The 23749-nt window shown below is 45.5% G+C and overlaps 2 protein-coding genes across 5 annotated transcripts in view; one reads left to right on the top strand and one right to left on the bottom strand.

Moving 5' to 3' along the window:
- slf1 (SMC5-SMC6 complex localization factor 1) overlaps positions 1-18902 on the top strand; it is a 30345-nt gene extending 11443 nt beyond the window's left edge. For all 4 annotated transcript variants that reach the window (XM_084551587.1, XM_084551588.1, XM_084551586.1 and 1 more), the window contains 3 exons: positions 4706-4798; positions 5781-5963; positions 17907-18902. In XM_084551587.1, the coding sequence (XP_084407713.1) occupies positions 4706-4798; positions 5781-5963; positions 17907-18403 (773 nt within the window). In that variant the 3' untranslated portion in view covers positions 18404-18902. The remainder of the gene's footprint in view (positions 1-4705; positions 4799-5780; positions 5964-17906) is intronic.
- Positions 18903-21630: 2728 nt separating this feature from the next.
- mctp1a (multiple C2 domains, transmembrane 1a) overlaps positions 21631-23749 on the bottom strand; it is a 134469-nt gene continuing 132350 nt past the window's right edge. The window contains exon 20 of the mRNA XM_084552044.1: positions 21631-22277. Coding sequence (XP_084408170.1) covers positions 22206-22277 — 72 coding nt within the window. The 3' untranslated portion in view covers positions 21631-22205. The remainder of the gene's footprint in view (positions 22278-23749) is intronic.

Here is a 23749-nt window from a genome sequence, read left to right as displayed (position 1 = left end):
GCTAAATAAATGTCATGGACCGAAATAATGGGTTTCTCACACTAAACAATAACACATATTAGTACGCACAGTGTGCCTCAGATCTCCATTTTAGGGGTATTAAATGCAGCAATTAGGGTAGCGCTGCAAATATACAGCGGCTGCACTGGTGGAACTTCCCGCAATTAGAGGCATGGCACTCTGTGTGAACTCTCGAAGGTGTCAGAGCTCATATCTCCCTCTCCACCTGATCAGAAAGACCCTGTGCCGGTGCAAAGGAGGGGTGGAGGGTAAAGGAGAGGCAGTGGGGGAAGGAGGGCTGGAGCGGGAGACTCAAGGCTGTTGGCATGTGTTGTTTTTCCACTACGTGATCTCTATACCGATGCGGTTGGCATTAATTTTTGATGAACCATCGGCACAGCATCCTCCCCTCTCGCCCTCTCATCCCTTTCCCATCCCATCCCATTCTCTCTCTCTCTCTCTCTCTCTCTTTCCCTTCCTCCCTTTCCCTCTTTCACTTTTCACCCACATGTGTGAGCTTGCTTTCTTATAGTCTGCACATCTTTGCTTTGGAGCATCTGTCTCGCCTTCTGGAACCTCTGTATCTTTGTCACAGTAGCTGAGAGGGGCTGAGGGATTTGGGATGAACTTCTCTTTTCCCGTCCCGCATTTGCTTCGGGAAGCTCAGCAGAGATTTTAATCAGCCCCAGCATGCTGAATGTAGATTGTCAAACAAGAACTGCTGAGTTTCATTGTTTAAAATCTGTTGGCATTTACGTATAAAGCATCCCTGAAACAAACCACTAAAGTTGACATTCATGCAGCATAGTTCAAAGTCCTACGTTTATTATTCTTGAGGAACGTAGAGCTATAACAGACACTGTTATCTGCCAATGAGAAATGGCTATTTAAAAGCACTGCAGTACCCCCATAGGTGGTTAAAACTCCTGCTATCACCAAAATTTGTTCTGGAGCTTTTGATCATACCAAGTCAAGCAAATTGTCGTGCTGCAACAGTTGCCCAGTTGGGCAGGCCTTCTTCTTCCTGCGTTTGCTTAAAAGTTGGGATATAAAGTTTATTCAGCAGCAGTTGGCAAAACATTCTCACCTTAAGAGCAAAGTTGTATTACATTTTAAAGGTCTTTCCGCCCACACTGTGTACACCTTCACAGTGTATTTTTCTCATTTTGCTTGATTCGACTTCTCATACAAAATTCTGACTGACTGATGCCTGACTCTTTTGCTAGTTCTGTACTCTCACTGCAGCTGTTGGCAGCAGAGCGGCGCATGGAGCTTGGCAACTTAGTAATTTCCAGAATACCTCTACCTTACATTGAACCATTTATGCTTTTCCTACAATAGCAAACTCAAAAAAGGAAAAGGACTGATTTTTGTGAGTCTAGCATTTACATTACACTGTGTACTATCTGCCACAGCGTGTAGATCCACTTGATGCAGCCTACAGTTTCCACCCATCAGGGCTTAGACATGGGACCTCTGGGGGCATCCTGTGCATTCCAGGACTGTGACAGTCCTTGTTGGAGACACTTCCCAATCTTATTGCATCCTATTCTAAGTGAAAATGGCATAGAGACAAGCGTTCGGCGTTCTTTTCGACTGATTAAATGGAGTTATCCTACAATCTTTAACTGTGGAATTTTTAAACGATGGTCACTCACATACATGCCAGTAAATTCTTTTGCGGCACAGTGAAAGCTGCAGTAATCTCGGACAAATCACCGTGCTGCTATTACCTTTAGAGCCAGCGACAGTAGTAGTCTTCAAATAGTTTTAAATATATCCAATAACTGGCCCAGAATACCTTTCTAACACATTCCTCGACAAATAGCATTGTTACAGGCTTCCAGCGGCTTTTTGGTCCAGGGATCAGCAGGCCAAGCAGCACTTTACAGGAGTGTAGCAAGCAGTCTGAGGGATATAAAGAGCAACACATACATTTAACTTTTCTATTAAAGTGTGAAACGGGGGATTTATAGAAAAGGACAGGCGGATTTATCCTTTCCGTGCTTGTAAATGCTGAGCATGCAATTACCCCTATAATAGAGGCGTTGTGTCTAAATTGGAGCCATTAAAGTGATTTAACAGTGCGTGGATTGGCCCTGGCATTTGCGAGGATGTGTACACACGGGGTGTAGTGGAATGGGTGTTTAATCACGGCGTTTTAGCGCCCGGTAATAGCACAGCAGCCCATGTAGAACACTGACGTGCCACACAGTACAGCTGACTCATTAGGGACTGTAGTTTGGCCTCGGCTCCACCCTACAGTCTGGGTGTTTGGGGGATTTTCAGTTTAGTAATATTGGTGTGCTTCACAGACTGACCTCATTATTGCAACCGACAGTGATACTGTACAGCCACAAGAATGTCTCCTTTGTGACGTAAGGTTGCCAAAAAAAAAGTGCCAACACGTGATTTCACATTAGAAATCAGATAATTTCTACAGAATTGCTGCTAATTGTAATTTAGCACATGAATGGCTGTCATCTGCTCAACATTGCCGATAGATTAATGGAATTTAATTTATTTTTTTGTGGTTTCCTTTCACTTTTTGAACATCATTAGGACCTCTAAAATACTACTTTGTTTTTATTTCATGAAACTATGCGGTGTATCATAAATTGTTCGAAATTCATTGGCTGTAGGGATGTCCCGATCCGATGCCGATATTTTAATGTTCAGTACTGGCCGATCCAATCCGATATTAAATAAACAAAATGTCCTCGCCTGGAGATTCATAAAGACTTTTCTTATCGTACTTCTATTCTGCTAGGTCATGTGTGCAGCGTGCAGCGGTAACCGGTACAGTAAATGGGGCAGTCGAAACTAATGTTGCGAGGAAAGGGTAGCTCCAACAGACGGTGAAAGCCTGCGTTTTCTACTACAGAAATGAGCTGGTCATCCAACACCATAAAATCCCCTGTAATACTTTTCTGCTTGACGCCGTCTTGAGGAAACTTTTCTCTTCTTTTAAACGCAGCGTTCAGTGTTTGTTGTTGTGTCAGTGCAGCCTTTGCCTGAGTGCACTCAGTGTTTTTTTTTTTGTTTTTTTTTTTTTAATCAAGTTGGTAGTATTAAATTTCCAAACGTCCACATCCGCATAATTTTCAAATTTCTGTCTGACTTGATTTTCCAGAGTAAAGTCCTCCCACCCGGTTTAGTCACGTGACTTTGATTCTTCTTCTTTTTCAATGCTTGCCATCTGCCACTTTAAAGAGAGGAGGAAGACGTTTTGATGATATAGGGACGTGGTTTTGGTTTATGATCTGATTAAATATGCCTGGATCGGCCTCGATTCCGATCTCCCGAAACCAATCGGGACATCCCTAGTTTTAATAGTTTAGAGTTGAGTGGTGCTACTCTATCTCCTAGCTTATCGTGAACTAAAAGTTTGCATTATTGATAACTGAAATGCAAATATCACAACGTACTGTTTGTTTGTCTAAATGCTTAATGTGTTACAGAACTGGATATAATTTGAGATGAATTGTGTCCCTCTTCCCGTTTGTTGACATTCCTGGGAAGAACATAAATGATCCCCTTTTTGATAAACACTTCTTCCATTTCTTCCCGTCCTCTGCCTCTTAACGACCAGTGGATGGCATTTAATGCGTCTCCTACATCCTCAAAGACACTTCCTAGAAGAAAGGAATTCTTCAGAAAGAATAGCATCCTCAATATTTTGCCTACGTGCTTTGAAATGCAGGAAAAACCCTTTTACTCTCGCCCTCGCTTCTTCTTCTTTCTTGTCCCCCAGTTCCCCCCCACCACCACCACCACCACCTTTTTAGTCCCACTCTTGGAGCCCCCTGTACAGGCGTGGCGTCCTGGGGAGAGCTAGTAAAGCATTTATTACAGGCTTTGCAGTTCTGTATTATACTGGCAAGCACAGAGCCACTCATGCTTGGCCTTTAACTTCCCTCTGAAGTTCCGCCATACATGAAAAGAGGGGGCTCTGGCCCGCTAATATATTCCTGATTTAATATTGTATCAGAAAAAAAGTAAGGGACGCTATAAAGAGGAGGGAAAAGGGAAAAGAGGGGGGAAGAAAATTGTGTTTAAAAATGTAAATGGAATCTTTGAGAGTTTTCTTTTTTTCTTTTCCATGCCTTTTCGCTGGTAGTTTGCTGATTAAATATCACGTGGTGACACTGGCAATGCCCAGTGGAGCTTTTGAACCCAGGGTCTGTGAAGAATCCTTTTCGGGGCTTTGTGCATGGGCTGTCTACCATAACTTCCTCTCAAGTAACAATATAGGGACGAGCGGACAGGAAGCAAGACTGCTCGCTCCCCACTACATTCATTCACTCGCCGACTGCCCCAGTATTAACTTTGTTGGGCTCGGGGTGTAAGTGGAAAATCTCGGTCTATAAAAGAGGGAAAAGAGCGAGGCGAATTAGCCCAATTCTCCATCTTTAATTTTTTTCCTCCCGTTTTTTTTTTTCCCTTGAAAGAACCCCCCCTCCTCTCTTCTTTTCTCATCACTCTTCTTAAATCGCATCCTCATTGGCGGGTCGTACTTTTTTTAGGTCAGGATTTTTTTGTGTGTTTGGGGACATTTCTGTGGTATTCTATTGGTGTGTTCACCATATGGCGGGGGACAATGGGACGGACATGAGGCACACCCTAATTTTGGATTTCTATCTTGTCTTCCGCCTCTTCCCTCTTCTGGGTGTGTTTGTCCGTTGTGTGTGTGTCCTGGTCGAAGGAGAGACCCTCCTCCACCGAGCTTGCAAGAGGAACCAAGTGGAAACGGTGCTTCAGATCCTGGCGCTTCCTGGCACAGACGTCAATGTTAAAGGTAAGACTTTCTCGCGTTCCCTTTTTTTTTTTCTGTAACCTCTGTCTCACCGTCATCTCACTTCACTCCCACTGTTTGCTCTTGGGTTTCAAAGAGCGATTAACATTGGAGAGAAAAAAAAAAAGCATGAGAGAAGAAATAAGCGCGTGTGTGTGTGTGCGTCATCATTCAGGTTAACCTTTAGCTAAAATGTAAAGGGTGTGTCTAACAAGAGCGGGGATGGGTTGGGAGTCACAGATTTATAGATTTATGGCCACTTTTCTAAGTGAAGTGAATGCCTTTTGATATCTCAGAGTGACTTTCTTTAGTCCTTTAAGGTCAAATATAATGACTTGCCCTCCTTTTATGGAAATGGGCTGTTTCAAGATTTCTCTGATTTTGTAATGCAGCCGAAATTGACTTGCATCACAGCTGGGTACTGATGTCCAAATTGTGATCATGTAAAACGGTGGGCAAAACGCTAAAACAGCCGCTATCACGTTGCAGTTTTCTCCCAAAACAAGGCCTGTGTTATCTTAGGCAGGAAAGATTCACTTTTTTGGAGTCTTTTCTACTAAAGCAAATTTACGATATGATGTCCTCGAAGTTGTCTGTTTTTTTTTTTTAATTCCTCGCGACTCATCTATCTTTGGCTATCTCAGCTTTAGAAATAATGCTGTAAAATGTGACGATAATGTTTTTGTAAATGTTTATCATCACGATTTTCTGGATAATTATGTGAGATTCATGAGTTATCTGTGGTCAGTAACTTATCCATGACAATAGTTTTAAACTTAATGGGCCCTCACTTAAATCGTGTTTTTTCTCAAATTAGTCCTTTTGAATCTTTCATCATGACACTTACAGTCAAACTTGTCCAATAGCACGCCCAGTCATTAAACATTTACCCTCTTAACTTTAAAAGATACCAGTTTTTCCTCCAAGTTATTTAGCGTTCCTGTTCAGTGTTTCTGTGCTCATTTGTGGTTTGTCGACTACGTAGACCATGCAGGATGGACACCCCTGCATGAAGCCTGCAATCATGGCAGCACTGACTGCGTGGAAGCCTTGCTGCGTCACCGCCCCGCCCCAGACCTTATCAACCGCGTGGACGGTGTGAGTCCACTGCACGATGCCCTACTGAACGAACACATGGACATCGCCAAAATGCTGCTGGAACATGCAGGTGGGTCCACTTACCAGTGTCAGTTAGCTAACAAAATAGTCAGATATTGTTTTGTTTTTACCAAGTAGTACTGGTAAAACTATGTGGGATTTACATAGGTTTAAAGAGTGCCTGTGATGGTCAGCCTCCACACTGGAGGTGGCTGTCGTGTTGTGTTCATGAACTAACCTGTAAACATCTTCTCCATCTGAACAATCAATGGATGTATGAACATGAATGTACTTACTATTCCGTCAGACTTCCTTGGTTGCTCTTTGCAAGGAAAAAGACACAACATAAAAATGTACAGCCATCATTTTGGGTTGTGTGCCCTCATACAGTAATTAATGGGAGACGGGCATAAATAGATTAAAACAGATGGATTAAAATGAAAATTAACTCCTTCCTGTAACCAGGTGCGTATTTATCAGGTTAAGCTAATGCTTTTAATTGGACTCTGCCAATCGGCGTAGGACCAGATTTTTATTAGCAGGAGAACTAATCTGTAGAATTGGCCATTTAGCTAATGATTTACAACAGGGTCGCTGTGACTGTAGCCAAGACGAGCTCTCAACTGAGCCAACAGATTGATGTAGCCCACAGATTGAATGCTGTTTTCAGCCTTATTAGCAGAGCGCTGTTTTATCTTGACTAGCCTCTTGGTAGAGTAAAAGATTTGTTGTTACGTTATAAATCAACTTCTTCTTTTTTTTTTTACAATTACAATTTAGCATGTTAAAGTGGTTGTATAATTCCCCTCATGTCTCAGTAGTGGACTTTCCGGAAAATAAAACAAATGATGGCTTTGTTTTTATTGCAGAAACCTGTACTACAAGCTGTGGTAGGTGGATCCAGCCAATGCTGTTTACACTTTGGTTTTGTATTGTTTTGTTATGCATCTCTGCATCTCTGCATAACAAAACTGATCATTCTGAGATATATCTCATTCAGATTGACAGTGCCGTGCAGCAAACACATTGTCAAAGTCCTCAGTCATGCAGCTGACACTAAGGCAATTAAACTTACTGGGTTTCCTTGAAGACCACTCATCCAAGTAGCTTCTTCAGTTCTTGATAACTGGTTGGGAATTTAGGGTTTTCTTTTCGGGACATCTGTAGGTAGTGCCAACCTGAAACTCACATGCCTTGGGTCTATTGATGACTAGATGCTGATCTGTAATTGGTGGAATATAACTTGATCCTGTTTTTATCCCGATGGATGATGCTCTTAATGACCCATTAATGGCCAGAACCTCCAGACTAAGATGTTGTTAGTGTAGAAGCTTTAACTTTGTAATACTTGTTAGGCCGAAATAAGCTGTGGAAGAACAACCATGAAATCAGAAACCACCACACTGCTCGATGCAGCCATCTGAAGAAACTAGCAAATCCAAGCTAGTCATCAGCCTCTGCTATCATTGCGCGTAGTTATATAGATATGTTGCATTGCAAACGGGCAAGTGAATAGCCACTGAAGAAAAATAGTTTGTGTTGTCAATTGGAAAGACAGAATCAGAAGGTCAGACTTTAGCAATGAAATGGGAATAGTGCTGAAAATTGCAGTCTGGGACTCTGTCTGTTCATTTTCAATTTTGTGTATGCAGTATAGCGTCAACAACAATTCGAATCGTCTCAAGACACTTTTCTGAGCCCGGAGCCTGAAGTACCCAGAGCAAGCAGGAAGGGCTTAAACTCCCCTTTAACAGGAAGACGCCTTGAGCTGAACCCAGCTCATATGGGTGGACCCATCTGCTTGAGGCAGGACGGGTCGAGAGAAAGGGAAAAAAGAGGGTGACAGGACTCAACAGAAGGGAAGAGAGATGAAGATGGCAGCAGAAGCAAGTTGATAAATTCATATATGCACCTGAATAGAGCATCCATGTAGGGATGGAAACAAGAGTACATGGGTGCATGATACATGGGAGAATGTATAGAGCCAGCATTCAAAGTTACTGTATTTATGTTACCTATAACACAAAGAATTAGACTGTCCAATAGAAACAACTGGAGCTGGACCTCTTCGTCTGCTTTTTGCTCTGCTTTGTAAACTCTTGATCATCTTTACGCTCTTTCTCTATGTCCCCACTGCTTCCTTTCATAATCCACATGTCGTCCTGCACAGCAGCGTCTGTCCAAACCGATTACGGCATCGCCTCATAAGATGTCTGTTAACGTCTATTTGACGAGATTAGAGAAGTCAGGATCCGCCGCTCGCCAAATTCACATGCAGGTTTTTGTGGGATCGTGTCACAACAGCAGCAGCCCGTGTGTCTGCATGTTTGCGTGCCACATGCAGTCTGAGCTCGGGAGGGTTGAAGTGAGCGTGACGGGTGTCGGGAGCTCAGGAGAGGGTGCCGTCGCTGGCTGTATGGCAGCAGGTGGCGGAGGAAACGTGTGCGTGCGTGTGTGTGTGCGTGTGTGTTTTTGGGGAGGGGTGCTATTTGCCAGCGCTGAACAAGTCTCCCATGTAACATACCTCTGCCTCAGCTCACTTCTCAGTTTGACTAATTATAGTTAATTTGATTCGACTTTCCTATTAACACATGTACATATTCTGTCCTCAAAAAATAAATTAGACTGGGATTGTTTAGTCCCGGAGAGGAAACAAGAGAGCGCTCCCCCTTTTTTTTTTTTTTTTTTTTTCTTCCTTCCTCAGCAACAGGAGAGAGAGCAAATTAAAAGAGGTCAGATGAAGCAGCTATCTGCATCTGTAAAATGAGAAGAGTGTGCGTGTGTGTGTGTGCAGCAGACGTCTGGCTTACTGTCTAGGCCAGGTCTTTTTCGCAGGGACTGAACAGAAGAACAGCAATGAGAATTCTCTCTACTTGAAACACCTGCGGGCTCCGACATTATACTTCTTTTTCTCACTCGCTCTCTCCCGACGCTTTGCTATTTCCTCACACCTTGATGGCGGGTTGTCTAAAGGCTACAGCGGGGAGTTTGTGAGGAGGTGGTCCTCTTGACTCCAGGCCATACTGCTTCTCATAGTCTCTTTTCCATGATCTCCATCTGGTTGCCATGGACACCATCGATAGGCTTTTCTTTCCCCTCCCCTTCCTGTTTTAGATCTTTAAGTCCAGGCTGTTAAATGTGGAAACTTTAGGCTTGGAGGGGGGTACATCATGCTCACTTACCGTAACTGACTTTATGTTTCTTATTCCAGTATTTACTCTAAACTCAAGCAGGACTTTTGTGCTTGTGGCTGCGATTCTAACACCCATACGTCAGGCTGCTGCTTTTTAAAAATTTTGGCCAGGTAGAGCCGCTGCTCCATCCCATGATGGGAAAACAGGCTAGTGGGCCAGATCCATTTCTTTCTCTTTCTTTATTTATTATATTCCTGTGTGTGTTTTATTCTTCCGAGTGCCTGCTGCTTTTCCCGAAGCTATATCTTTTTCATTGAGGCTTTCACCCCGTTGTCCTAGTTGTTTCCAGCAGACAAGCTGAACCTAGCTGCCAAGGTTTTGGTAGGCCAGAGAGGGCAATACTGACACTGGCACACCAACAAAGCTTTTATTTGGGAGTGATCTCACCCCTTTGTATGCCTGTCTGCTTGGAGGCCTGTGCTCTGTCTGTGTGTGCATTTTTAGGGGTGAATTGTATGGGGGGAGGAATGGATAGATCCCACCCCCTACCCCCATCTACCTCAGCCCCTCCAGGCTTATGGCGCTGGCAATGAAAGGATGCCATGGCTGAGGGCAAGGCTGACTCCGCTCTCTTCCCCTCCTCCTCCCATCGCCCAAGGCTGCCCCACATGACCCTGTGCGAGCGCGGGTTTGGCTCGTTTGTGCGCGGCGTCGAAGCGTCCTTGGCCGTATATTTTGGTGTACGCGCGCACAAACGATTTCCTGAATCTCAAACGCTGTAACGAGCGCACGCTGGCTTCCAGTGTGGAAGCGCGCACGTCGGTGCTCCTCGTGCCCCTTTCCTCCCTCAGCCGGGTGGAAACGCTCAAGTTTTGCAGGGTGGCCGTGGCAGCCGGTACGCCCTGATTGGAATGGAAAATGACCCGGAGCCTTTAGCTGTGCAGCTCAGACCTGGCACGCACGCACACAGAGGAGGCGTGTCGGTTAGCGAAGAGGGTGGAGAAGTAAAGAAAAGAGCCTTTAAGCTGTCACCACCCCGGCCCCGTGACCGTAATCACTGATGGCGTCCTCTCAATGCTACCCGCCGCGTTAGTAAGCGCGGCCGGTCCACCCCAACTTGTAAACGCACGCAAATTCGCACACACCGATTCGTTTAGGCTCTGGACGAGTGTATGAGCCGAAATTGCACAGGTTGGAGTGTTTTCGGTTGTTTTGCCTGGCTCGAGTCAAGTTCAAAAAAGGCACAAGTTGCTTCGTTTGCTCTTTGGATATCTGCGCATGTCTTGGATGCACACGCGCATGCTTAACGCGCCTGATCCCGGGGTCCCTGTAGGTCTGAATGTGAACGAGGGTTTGTGGAGCAGAAAGATGTCATTTGCTCAGTGGCACAAGAAACACGCGGTCCCAGAGGCCGCTGTAGTCAGTCGTGGTTTCACCATCTCTGTCATAGATACACACGCGCACGCACAGGAAGCGGTTTAGGCACACTCGGGCCTCTTCGCTGTCAACACGGCGAAGAAATAAAGAAAGTTCATTCCGCTCAGCATCATTTCCCCGTGGGTCCTGAACTGGCAGCTGTGAGGAGCTGAGCACTCGTACTATTAGAGGTGAGGCTGTGCTTGGAGCCCTCGGCTTCACTCGTGTGTGTCGATGTTTCAACTGCAGGTTTCTCCAGGCTGTAGTTCAAGGACTTCCCTCGCAGGGAATTTTCTGACTAGAGTCTTCTTTCTCCTCTCTTCCTTGCCTGTCTCTTGCTACACACATACACACACCTTTCTTTCCGTGTTTTTTTTCGCGTGGTTGCCAGGGATTAAGACTCGAGCTCTATCCAAGAGTCCCCGAATGCTCCTCACTGTGCTCCAAGAGGACGGTGAGACCCCTTTTCACATGAACCGTATTTGTGTGTGTTTTATACCGATCAGGGCCGCAGAGGTTCAAAGGTGGGGGGATGGTGATTTTGAGATTTTGTTACCAAAGGTTTCCTGCCTGTACACAGCTCATAATGTACAAACACACATCTTGCCCTTTTTGTTCCTCTTTTTTTTATTTTTTTTTCCTAAACAGCTACAGCACTGAGTGGGCATGAAGGCCACTGGGAGCAAGCTTCAGTGAAAAAAGAAAGGGGAGAGGCCAGGAAACCTTGAACTACTTTTATTTATCTCACCGTCCTCTTTCAAGGTTAAGTTTTTATGTTGCATATTAATTTGTCAGGGCCGCACGAAGCGCCTGGCGGTGAATTGGAAGGGGTTGAAACTGCGCATCCTTCCATCAGCAAACAAGTTTCAAGTTTTAATTTATTTATTTTTTCATATTTGATTTAAAAATAAATAAATAAATAAAATGAAAGCGTGGTCACAGGCCAGGAATACTTGGTTTTGTTGGTCGTGAAGATCGTTCTCTGCCTCTGCGCTCGAGCCATGAACTTAAATCATCATACACTCCATAGGAACAGTTGCCACTTCAAATTAATACATTTTATATTAACAATCAACAAGAACTCAAGGAGGAATTCAAAAGTATATTGAAAAATAATAATATATAAGATAGAGAAGGGTTTTTTTTCTAAGCTTATTTGAAGTGCATTGACACGGGGGCAACAATGGATGATGTTTGAACTGATGGAGTGGGTCGTATCAAAGTGTAGATGAGGACGTTCAACAACAGTTTAGCGCGTTTGCTTCAACTTTTTTCTTTCAGCGACAAGCTGTGCCCTAGAGTGCATGTGGAGTGTAAAGCACTCGAGGACACCTCTAGTTCACCTCTGAATTGTTAAGTTCTAAGTTGTTAAGTTCTTCTAAAGAAACCACAGAGTTCTGGAGCATGCAGTGGAGGTTTTTTGTTCATTCTTTCAATGCCAAGAATATAAAGCGAGTCTGAAGGATTTATATTTAAAGTTTTCCAGCAGCGTGTTAAGGCCACGACACGCCAAGACAACGGTTTACTGGTGTCGGGCCGTTGGCGAGCATCCGTTTTGCTTGTTTATCCGGTGCATCACACAGCGCTGCCACTGGTTGCATTGCTCTCTGAAGCTTCTCAGCCAATTGAGAAGGTTGAATCTGCGGTGGAACAAGTTAGTCGGAGTGATGATGGAGATCACCTAGAATGACTAAACCGTAGACCAAAAGATCAGCACGATTCAGGAGAGGCCAGCTCTATGTGACACTCTGTAGCTTTTTCTAGCCTCCCAGCTAATAGGCGTTCTTCTGGTTTCCCCTCTTGATTGATGAATACAGACTTCTGCCTCCTGCTGGTAAGAAAAGTTGTTTTCTTTTATCCGGGCGTACTGTGAGTGGCAGCTGGCCACTGGCTGAAGTCTTTGCGGTGTGCTTAAGTGCAACTTTTTCGTCTAAACGTGAGGTGACGTCACCGTTGCCCTTCATTGCTGGTAGTTCTCTGTTTGGTGTATCCGTACCTTTAAATGTAAAGAGAATTGACTCTATGTTACGGGTGCTGTCAAATGTGGCAATCTTGCATCCATAAAAACGTACATGTGATTTCATCAGTTGGGAATTGTGCTTTTTCTTTTTTTAGTTTTTCCTTTTTGGCCCCCTTTTTTGGATTTAATAGTTTAACAACCTGGTTTTCCACATTTTCATTTTCAAAACTTTATTTTCCAGCGACATATGAGAGGAAAAAGAGAAGATGATTTTTCTTTACTGTGAATGTTGTTCAGTGGATCCTAGCAAACACAATCTATCTATCGACCGAAGGAAAGCCACGAATGTCTAGTCTATAAAGCAACACATAACATCATGACCACTGACAGGAGAAGTAAATAACATTGACCATCTTGTGACAATACAATGTTCTCCTGGGAAACGTTTGGACCTGGCATTCGTTTAGATGTTACTTAGGCATGTAGCACCCACCTAGACCAGACCAGGCACCCCCACCCCATAGCAATGACACTCCTTGATGGCAGCAGCCATCCCCAGCAGGATGCAGCCTGACACCGGCACACACACAAAAACAACTCAAAAAAACATGAAGAACAGCACAAGGTGTTGACCTGGCCTCCAAATTCACTAGATCCCAAACTGATCATGTATCTGTGGGATGCACTGGAACAAGCCTGATCCACAGAGGCCCCTCCCCTCAACCCATAGGACCCAAAGACCCTCAAACAACGTTCTGTTGCCAGACACCACAGGACACCCTCAGAAGGACCATGTCCATTCTCTGATGAGTCACAACTGATTTAGAGGCACAAGGGAGAACTACACAATATTAGGAAGGTGGTCATAATGTTATGCCTGATCAGTGTATATGTTAATGGAATCCCTAGAGGCCAAGTTTGTTCAGACATATTGAGAACCGATGGCAGGTACTAGTCTTTTCCGGTTCAACGGTTCAGGCCACACACTGCTTATTTAAGATGTTAATTGCCCACCTCTGATCATCATCCAGTGAATCAAAGTATATCCGATGCCTCAAGTTCTTTAGTGGCGCGAGATTACATAAAGCCAGCAGTTGGTATCCATCCCTTTATCGTGCCTTATCTGCCCTTACCTCTGCCAAAAGGCTTTGATCCAGCCTTTGCACGGACACCTGGAAGAATAGCTAGTTCGGGGGATCAAAAAGAAATAAAAAGCTAAACCGGTCTGTGTTTGAGTTAAAATCACTGAATCACTGAATTAGATGCAAGCTAAAAGGAAGCTCACCTCTAACTGAAAAAAGCGGAGCAGACATAGGTATCATTTAAGCTGATTTGAGGAGTATAGATAATCCTGTTAGCCTTCCATTATTATTGGTATACAAAAGATACAAACCCGACCGCTTCGGCTGGTGTAACCTCCACAGGCTCTGTATTTTTAATACTCTGGATATGGAGGTGAAAAAGGGGTTGAAAGCATCACCGAGCACTCAGACACTGCTGCTGAAGCAGTGAGGGATTTTAGCATACTCGCATGTCTGGCTGATCTTTCTTTTTCCTGCATGTGATGCCTCTCCGCTGGCTCCTTTGGTGCTTCACTTGGTTGGCCTTGTTGTTTTTGCTGTGGTTTTTCTAGTCGCTAGCTAGCAGCTCCCTGTGGATCTGTGATGCCGTGCCCCTGGCTGCAGTTCACACACACTCACCCTGCCTCTTCTTTTTTTTTCAGGCGGCGAAGCTAGATAGAGAAAAGAGAGAGAGGGGGAGAGAGAGAGAGGATGTTTACCATGCTGTGGAGCTGCCTGCTTCCCAGCTTGTCTGCCTCAGCCTCAGCCCCAGCCTCAGACCAGAGACAGAGACATAGGGGGAGGGAGCACTGCATCTTTCTTTCCTTCCCTCCCTCCCTCCCTCCCTCCCTCCCTCTTTTTGCGCCAATTTTCCCTTCCTCCACTCTCGCTTTTATATTTCTTGTCTTCGCCTGCCCTCTAAAGGCCAAAGGGCTTTGCGCTCTGTATGTAAATGTATGTGTGTGTATATATGTGTGTGTGTGTGTGTGTTAGCAGCCAGACTGCATCTGGCTGGTGCATCAGGCAGTGGCTTTTTGCTCAGCATGTGAATTCCCTCCCTCTGCTGTAGCTTCAGAGCTTTGGGTCTTAGTGGAGTATTTTCACATTCATACGCGCTCGCACAAACACAGACGCACACACACACACACGCGCGCGCTCACACACACAAAGGATGGTGTAATTACCCTATGCTCTCATGTAATCCCCCAGGTGTTGTATTTATCTCCACTGCAGCATATCTGACACCCAGCGCCAATACCTGGATTCAGTTCAGTCACAGTCCCTGCACCAGAACTGTTCCCCAGGCTGTAGTCCCCGTATCACTGTGTGCGTGTATGTATGTACATTACATTATAAGCAGCGCGCGGTGCTATTTTCGCGACTTCCGTTGTGCTCAGAAATGCAGTTTAGCTTCGGATATGACCGTTGACATCTGTATTAAGCGCAGTTGAGCTTTGTGGCGGAACGTTAGCGCGCGCCTCGTGTCCCTTAAGGAGCGAACGATTCTCTTGTTCAGTGGGTGAAACAAGGAGGATAGGCAAAAGTCGCGAGCTGATGCTTAACGGGGGGGAAAAAAAAAGTGACAAACTGCAGACAGCGCACACGCAGTTAGCTTAAAGGGAGACAATCAAACACGCAGCCGTGCAGTCGGTTTTCAAGGCGAGTCGAGCCCAGGGCCGTGCTGCAGGGGCCGCTTTCCTTCTGCCCACCACAGTGTCAGAACGTAGGACTGGACTAAAAGGACCGGCGTTATTATATTTTAAGCGGGATTCCTGTTTCAGATCAGATTTTCACAGAAGCCAACTTTTAAAGACGCCAGCGCAACACGATTTCTGTTTGTCTGACAAAACATCTGCCTCGTCTGGTTATTAAGCGACATATTTTCCGCGACAAGCCGCCTCCCCTTGAGTTTTGTCTTATTCGTGTGTTTCGTGTAATTTCTCCCTTTGGTGTTCATTTTTTCATGCTCTCGACGCTCAATGGCAGCTTATTGTCAGAGGAAAGTGCTGCTGCATTCATTTTGGATGAAAAGGGAAGCAGGAGTGGCGGAGGCAAACCTTGTCCTCCCGTCTCGGAGTGCTCGGGTTCATGGCAGACAGACTTGCAGGCCCCTCGCGGAGCTCGTCCCAGCTTTGGTCCTCTCAAAGGAGGAAGGCACAGAACAGGATGTATTGTGAGGAAGAAAAATCGACTGTAGACTTTGAAAGCCATCCCATCTTTGTTAGGAGGGACAAAGATGAATCCATTTTTCTGCAGACACAGCGTTGCTCGTGGCTATGTGACTGCATGGGATACTGTAGTAGTGTGTGTGTGTGTGTGCGTGTTTTCTTTTTTTTTAAAGAGAAATCCACATTCTGGTGTATGTGAAACCTTTTACAATGTGTCACGCCAGGGTTGGCCTCACACATTACAACTACTCCTACTGGATGGGCGTTGTAGTGAGGACATCTCGTTACAGAAACCTGGTGATTGTGACCCGCTGTGAACAACCTCACACTCACTCTCCCTCTCTCTCCCCCCCCCCTGGCTTTCTCCCGTGGCCACTTTGATCAAATCGCTGCTCTTACGTCCTTGACTGCTGCCCCGGACGCCTGACCCCTGCATTTGAAATTTCCCCGCTTATGTAAAAGTTTATGTAGATTAATGCCACAATTTATGCAGATTGAGTTTTTGCCACTCAGACTTGAAGCACTAAAAGGTAGATGAGCGCTGACCTTCCCCGCTAAACAGCTACGTGAGCTCTCACCGATTATCTCATAACTGCTTCACACGGTGTTGGTTTTGCCGCAGACAGAGAGATGGAGAGCAATTTCAGAATTCATAATGTTCCATTTCAACTTCCTTTAAACAGTGTCATTTAAAGGAAGGCTGTCGTTTTTTGTCAATTTTTTTTAGTAAGTGTGGTTTATGTCATGTTTCAATACACACACACACACACACACACACACAAGACCGTCCCCTCCTTTAAAACATCATGCTTCCTGCAGCCCCACAGTGTCTGTCAAACAGAAACAACTGCCAGCGGTGGTATCAAGCAGCCTTTCAGCTGTCGCGCCGAGCCTCCACAGAGCCGTAAACTCGCTCACAAGTGGCAGCAGCGTTGCCGAGGTTGAACAGTCAAGTGCCATCAAGAGCAGTTTGCCATAGAAATGGGTCTATCTGAAAGCAAACAAAGGGCTTACACTTGACTCGACCCGCTCCGTGTAGGCTAAATGCGCACGGGCCCGTCTGACACTGGAAAATGGCTTTCAGCCTGAACAGAGAGGCAGGAGAGCAGAGAGAGGAGACAGTAAATGTCACCATAATAACTTTGCCGGCTTTGAAAGAGGAGAGAGAAAAGTGTTGCATTCAGCCGTGTGTTCAGTTTAAATGTTGTGGAGCGGGGCTGAAAGGGTAAAGCCAAGGTGATTTGAATGTATGGAAATGCACTGAAACTACAAGCCTTGACAGGGCCTTTTGTAGCGCACTCACAAAAGACTCGCGTTAATGAATAATAAGAAATCATCGTCACCGCAAACCGCTTTTCCCTGCAAAGATCAAACTTTTAACGGAGCAGTTTGCGGATGTCAAAGTTGAGGTCTGCTGCGAGTTAGTCACCCGCAGTAGCTCCCGGTGTCACTGATGGAAGCGATGAGCTCACGTGCAGCACTGCATCAATAAAACGGGAAAAGCAGAGCCTCCATCGGGTCACTAACCCTCTGCGCCTTTTACACAAACACAAAGTGACCCGCCAGTCGCAGAATTAAGACAAGGTGTCAGCTGAAGTTAGCGCTGAAGGGAGCTAACGGCCCCGACTGGCACCGAGGTCCTGTGGGAAAACAGCTGTTCACTTAAACTCTCTGAGTTTCTCTGAGCGTGTGTGTGTGCGTGTGTTTACCATTTATATCTGTTGCCGTGTCCTGCCGTTGACCCGTGCCGTGTCTCTTCCGCCTTATTTGATAATGATGCTGCAGCCTGAGGTAGCTTGGCTTCATGTCAGTTTCATCTGTTAGGATGTTATCACCGATTCTTCTGCTGGCTGTTTACATTACACTCATTAACCTCCAAGTCTCGGGCCAGGCCGCCACTGAAATATTTAAAATCTGATGATTTTCTGCTGCGCTGTAGCCTAATATTCTCTGCTGATTTTTCTCTGCAGCATTTTGTAGGTGATAACCGCATACATTATTTTAAAATATTTTTTTTCTGAAGTGTTTGGTCTTGACTTTTAAGATTGTGTTGCATGTTGAAAGAAAAAAAAAACCCTCCCGTATTAAAAGTATTTACACAGACATTTGTAGTCAGTGTTTGTTGCAGATTGTTTTTGCTTCAGTGTTTTATCAAGGCCAACAATGCAGTAATGTAATGTGATGCACCTGCAAGGAGCATGTAGCACCTTTAATTTGTGATAGATATAATAGAAGTTTCGTGACCTGATCCTGTCCACATCTGTCCCTTCCCAGGCTCGGTCCTCCTCCAGCAGACTGACGGGAACGGACGGGTCCCTCTGGATCTGGTCTCTGCACCAAGTCAGAGGGAGGAGCTGCTCCGTAGCGCACAGGTCGGAGACTCGACCCGGAGAAACAAAGGGACTCGGGTCCTGAACCTTTCACTCCTGGAGGCCGGGTCCTCTCTGCTGTCCCACCTCATTTTTTCCTACCACCAGGAGAGGGGCCTGCCTCCCCACGCGCAACCCACCGACAAACCCCTCAGCCTGGGCTTCAGGCTCGTCAGGGCCCTGCTGACACACTCCTTCCACAAAGTGACATTAGGCTGGACGGACCAGCGGGCTCTGAGGCTGGTGGAAGACGCACAGACGCTGATGGAGCTCAGGCGAGGGGAGCACCAGGAGCAGGTGCCTCAGGCTGTGAAAGAGTGCAAAGGAGAGAACACGGTGTTCCTGATGGAGATACTGGACGATCTCAGGTCGCGGGGAGACGCGTTAGTAGCGGATCTGTGACAGCGACTCAGCAGATGAAGACCTAAATCCTGTGACTGAATGTTAACGAAAGAACAAAAGACTACTTCACGAAGTCATACAATTCATCAAATATCTGCACAGGCAGCAAACATGTTCTGGTCTTCTGTGGATGTATGCCTCCCAATGAATGACCTTCAGTTAACAGGAAAAGCACAAGTTAGCTGTTTGTTAATTTGTATATGTTAATATGATGTCTACTCTTGCATGGTTCTGTTACATTCTGCCGCCTTGTTTTGGTTTGTCATCTGAAATGGAGCAGTGTATTTATCTGAAACATTTTCAGCTGTGTTTTTTTTTTTTTTTTTTTTTATGGAAACACTAACATTTCATTGTGAACATTTCTACCTCAGAGTTTACTTTTCTATGACTTTTCTTAATGTTTAAACAATTTTTTTTTTTACATGTCACAATAAATGAGAATACCTTCCTTCTGGTGGTGTTAAATCAGCAGCGGTCCAGCTTTTTATAGTAAATCAGCAGAATATGGCCGAGGGATGTACCGACGGGGAGAGTGCCTTCATGTGGTGGGGAAGAAACCAGTTCTCCAGTAATCCTGGTCTGAAACGGTGAGACACTGATGTGCACTCTGGGTCTCACACGCAGACAACAGTGAGGAATGAGCCATTTCACGAAGCTGAGCATGAATGAAGAGGCCTCCGCGTGCTGGGGGTGGGCTGAGTGATGGTGCGAAGGAAGTGAGGAAAGAGAGATCTGGACCTGAAATGTGAGCACAGTCGGTGTCTGTGACTGAGACGAACGACCTTAGATTCCCTTTATTTTCTGTTACCGGCTCTGTTTCAATAACACAGACTCTCTGAAGATGATAAAAAATATTTAATCTCATACTTTTTTCCCTTGTTTTCAAAATCAGTAACATACATTTCATGACTCTAATCAGAGATACACATCATGTTTTCTTTTACCCCGCCCTGACCCGAGCGTCCAGTCTGGAGACGTCGTTGGTCGGGACCGGGGCGCACGAAGATGATGTCACAGGCAGGCAACGTCGCAGGCGGAAAAAGAGAGCTCTTAGAAAACGATGCAGGCATACACCTACTTTACAATATCACGACCAGACCGTCAACAGGCATTCTGTATAAAATACAACCTTAAATTAACAAGTAACTAGCTATGTACAGTGTCGTTTTAAAAAATAAATAGTCTCATTTCAACTCGGTGCAAATAAAAGTGCTTTTTTTTTTTTTTTTTCCCTTTTGCAACTGTCAGTCTGATACATTCCTGTTATATAATTTATCTTCTTTACGTCATACAAAATAAAAACACTTTGGTTTGCTTTAAAACGGAGCCGAAACCAAATGAATATCAAAAAAGAGAAAGAGAGACAGTATTTGGATGCAGTACCACACAACAGTCACCACGATTTGCTGTAAAACGACTACATGTAGTAGTACACACATACGTATCAGTTATGCAAAGGAGTCCCTTCAGGCATTAGGAAGAGCTGTCCGTTTGTTGAGGAGGCTGTTGGAGACGCAGCTCTTGGGGGACACAGTCTGTTATTGTCTTTCAGTTGGATTCCTCGCAAAAACCCTAAACGAAACGAAACCAGCGGCCCTCTGGAGTGACGGATGCAAGCCTGTTGATATTTAAGCACGGAGATGGATGGGTTAGGGTAGAGGGGATGGTAGGGAGACAGACAGACGAGGCAGGCGGATGACAAAATGGCAGAGGCGAGCTCTGGCTGCGGCGGGGAGGGGGTTTAAAGTGATAAAGACAGACAGCGAGACGGACAAACAAAAGGGGGGAAAAGGGGAGCAGAAGGAGCAGAAGGAGGCAGGGATCAATAGGATGAGAGGAGACCTCCTCAAATGTAGCCTGTGCTGTGATCTTTCAAGAGACGCTCAGGGAGAAGCCCAGGAGACCGTCCCTTCAGACAGGGTCGCAACCCCGCTCACTGACGAATGAGGGAACCGCAGAAAGAGCAAACGGAGGGAAGCATGACGGGAAGCGGGATCTGAAATAGCACGGAACACACACACACACACACACACAGACACAGACAGATTCTTCCGTTCCTGACATCTCAGGCCTAAGTCCCCCTTGGAGCCTTGTCTTGTCACACGACGACTTGCCGCTCATCTAGCATCTCTGCAAACTCTACACCGAACACCAGCTGGCACTTCTGCTGCGCCGCTCACTGACTGAATCTAGGCATCAGTCTACAGCTGGAGGGGAGACACAAGTGTAACACACACCAACGCAGAGACAAGCAACATGTCTTTGATTGCATAAACGCTCGTACGCAAACGCTCTTACATACGCGGTTCAGATGTACAAGCCTCTGTGTCTGGAAGGACTGATCAAAGTTGAGCTGTGGGCACAGGAGGTGGGGCAGATGGAGAGGGCGGCCAGCCTGGGGCACAGCATCACAGAGAGCATGTTTGCAAGCGCGTGTGTGTGTGTGTGCGCCTGAGAGGGTGGAGGATGATCCCGTTCGAATACAATGTTATGATTTCATCTGTGAGCAAGAAGGTACAGTACCCGGGATCTCTTAAAAGGGGCTCTGGTTTTTTTTTTTGAGTCTCCATAAAAGCACATGCAGAAAAGTGTACGTGTGGCCGCCACGGGAGATGAGAGGAAAGGAGACCAGCCTTTCAAACAAGATTAGGGCTGCGGACGCCTAAAGGCCTGCGCGCCTGACGACGCTCCGCATAAACTGGGTGACATCTAAATTAACACCACGACAGCAGGGCCCGGTCTGCTGCGCCTCCTGACAGAGAGAGGAGGCGTCTCATTCACCGACTCCGGGTTTCGACACGGTTTTAGGGGGTTAAACAAGGCCGCAGCTACATCATCCGAACATGTAGTCACAGTAAAGGACCAGTTTCCTTAAAGCCCATCATTGTTTACCGTTAATGCAACTTACTTTAAGCGACGCAGACTCACGATTCTTTAAACTGATACCACTGAACTTTTTTTTTGTCTGGGGAGAAAAAAAAACAGGAAGCTAATTTGGCTATTGTATCAAAGCCCATAAAGATACCACCACAAGCTTCCAGCCTGTTTGTCCAGATTTGTGTTTGTGTAGAAGGACATATCTGGAGGCTACCACCGTAATTGCTAATCAACTTGGCTGGCTAGAGTTAAGTGGAGACGGTCCAAATTACTGCCAGTGAACACAACATCATTACCACATCCAAGAGGGGAAGAACACAAAATATACATCAGTATAAAAACAATTAGAAAATATAAACATATTACCAAAATCAGTTCTTAACTCCTTAAAAAAAAAAAATCTATTTCAGTGTGATAATGCAGAGTGTTAGTATAAGGCTCATATTTTCATGAATTTTCACTTCATTTAAACGAGGATGCACCCAAATACGTATATTTGGAACTGTGAGGATAAACCCATTTCTACGTATTGTGTGACACTTGTGGCAAGCAAATAGACAAGAGTCCTCTGAGCTGTCGGAGTGACGGAGAGGAGAAATGTGGAGAGCAGCTCACGCGGCAAATCTAAAGGTCGTTCAATCCATCCATCCTTCCCACTTTAAAATCAAAAGCATAATGGGCGTAATAATAAATCAAGAGCTTCCTTGCGCTGCTCTTGTTATATAGAAGAATGACACTCCAGGAAACTGTACCGTACACGATGAGTATTTAAAGACATAAGAGAAAAGTTTAAGAGAATAATAAAAAGAAGTGGAAGGATAGTTGAGTTCGTCCGGAGCCGTCTCCGTCTGCTCCTCGGCGTCCAGTAATAGACCGAGAGAAGAAAAGTGGAGAAGAGAGGGAGTTGGTGGGCGGACACAGTCATCTACCCGGGGTTGTTTTTCTTCCTTTTATTTGGACTGGGATTGGGATCCAGTTTCAGCTCTCGGTACTGCACCTGTTAAAACACACAGGAACATGCGCGCACACACACACACACACCCACACACACACACACACACACACACACACACATACACACCACCCGGTCAGGTGGAAAGAGCAAAGGATGCTTGAATAGCACACAGACCCTCCAGAGGCTCCAGTCCAGCTGTGTGGAACAGTGGCCTCGGGGAAGGGATTACACACTGATTACAACACACAGACACACACACACAGATGTAGACGCTCACGTGCGCACGCACAAACACAATACATGTGCGCTGTTCAAAGCTGGAAACGGGCTCGCTCGCACAAGCGCACTGTACTTGCGCACACACACATATACTTCCACAGATGTGCAACAGTGGCCTAAGGGAAGGGATCACACAAACAAACAAAGAACAGGGCAAGGGCTCATGGGAAAGCTTGGAGAGACAACAGAGTCATCTCAGCATAGCAAGATGGCGGGGAGAGAGAGAAAGGGCAGAAAGATGAGAAAGAGATTGAGGGGAAAAGAAAAAAAAATGCACCCTAACCGTTCCTGAGCCAAAGCAGCATTCTCTGACAAAAATGGAAATGTTCGTTATATAATTTAGTTGTGTAGAGATTAATAAACAAGCACCTCGGAGATATTTAGCTTTTTGCATCAGTCACGGCGACAATGTACAATGTACATGCAGGTCACCGTGCTCCGTTTGTATTTATTACTCGGATATAGATGTAGCTTTTGTTTTGTTTGGCCGTCCACGTCGTTTAAGCGCAGACGATATCCCATGCAGTCGGTTCGCACCGACCCGCATGTGCTGAAACATGGATTCGCCTCGAGTCAGCATTGAACGTATCATTTATAAGCTGAGGTGCAGTGGAAGCCAGGGAATCTGTGAGCACGGAACAACTCAGACAAAAAAATAAATATTAGGAGAATGACAGATTTTTCACTCGCCATTCTCGCGGATGACGGCTGCTACTTCTTGGTGCGTGTGAGTCAGCCTTCACTGAAACCAGATCCCGTTTAAAATTTCAGAATGTCTAAGTCGCGCCAGAGTGAAGTAAAAAGTCGGTGTTCAGATTGAGGTCGCACTGCAAAAAAAAAAAAAAAATCAGGCCTGTGTTTTATTTAAGATAAGTCTGCGTGGATCTGTCCTTCTTCTGAACACTGAGCAGACGACCTCTACATGACGAGGCTCTTCGGTCCTATTTCCTGTCAGCTGTTATGTGCCGAGAAGCAACATCGACTTGGGAGTGTTTAATACCTACTTAAAGTGGTACAGCAACAGATGTCGGCGGGCAGTCCGGAATTTCTAGTTTTCTTTTTTGTAAACTTAAAAACACTCAAAGACTGCAGGAAAAAATTGATGTGGTCGAATGTAAGACAGGATATTTGATGGACACTTCAACTCAAGGCATCACACAGGACTACAGTATGAAAGTGTGAATGGTGTTTTAATACACCTGACGACAAACAAGCCTCCACAGAGACGGCCTTTC

The sequence above is a fragment of the Chelon labrosus genome (assembly GCF_963514085.1).
Source record: "Chelon labrosus genome assembly, chromosome: 9".
Classification (NCBI taxonomy): domain Eukaryota; kingdom Metazoa; phylum Chordata; class Actinopteri; order Mugiliformes; family Mugilidae; genus Chelon; species Chelon labrosus.
The sequence above is the reverse complement of the archived record's forward strand: the minus strand, read 5'-3'. Positions and strand labels throughout refer to the sequence as shown.